The sequence below is a fragment of the Sinocyclocheilus grahami genome, unplaced genomic scaffold (assembly GCF_001515645.1).
Source record: "Sinocyclocheilus grahami isolate Dianchi unplaced genomic scaffold, SAMN03320097.WGS_v1.1 scaffold4148.1, whole genome shotgun sequence".
Lineage (NCBI taxonomy): Eukaryota > Metazoa > Chordata > Actinopteri > Cypriniformes > Cyprinidae > Sinocyclocheilus > Sinocyclocheilus grahami.
Genome location: NW_015509142.1, coordinates 13,730 through 14,286, shown reverse-complemented (window position 1 = coordinate 14,286; position 557 = coordinate 13,730). Strand labels below are relative to the sequence as shown.

The 557-nt window shown below is 39.7% G+C and overlaps 1 protein-coding gene across 1 annotated transcript in view; it reads left to right on the top strand.

Moving 5' to 3' along the window:
- Positions 1 to 557, top strand: part of LOC107576682 (muscle, skeletal receptor tyrosine protein kinase-like) — a gene marked incomplete at its 5' end in the record, with an annotated part of 4,193 nt that overhangs the window by 1,493 nt on the left and 2,143 nt on the right. Inside the window, one exon of the mRNA XM_016262824.1 lies at positions 291 to 450. Coding sequence (XP_016118310.1) covers positions 291 to 450 — 160 coding nt within the window. The remainder of the gene's footprint in view (positions 1 to 290; positions 451 to 557) is intronic.

Sequence of the window (557 nt, the reverse complement as noted above, 5' to 3'; positions counted from 1 at the left end):
CTGCACGTTGGCATACGCTCAGTGACCTTCAACAGATATGAAGACAGGAAACAAATGTTTTTACAGTAAAAACAATGTGGGGTCAGAATACATAAATTCAGAGGTTTCCTTTGAAATGAAGTTTTTAATGGAGAAGATTTTGTCTCTTTTCAAAACAGTGTGGAAAGGTTTAATGCATGTGGTGGGATTCAACCTCACAGTGCTGGAAATATCAGGGATAATGGGAATATTGAATTTAGCCACAGAGGTTTGAGTTTCTTGGTTGACCGCTCTGTTTTTATCCCACTCAGGATCCCCATCTGCATAGACTTTCTGTAGATGTGATTCCTGAGTTGCGAAATGCAGAAAACTACTGTCGTAACCCAGGCGGAGAGAGTGACAGGCCATGGTGCTACACCACAAACCCTAATGTACGCTGGGAGTACTGTCTGGTGCCCAAATGTGGAGAAGGTATATAAATGTATATCTCACGAATAAATAAGATAAACTAGAACAAAGCTAAGAAAATTCTAAATTATTTTTGACTGGGGTAACTAATGCTAGATTGTCAGCTAACT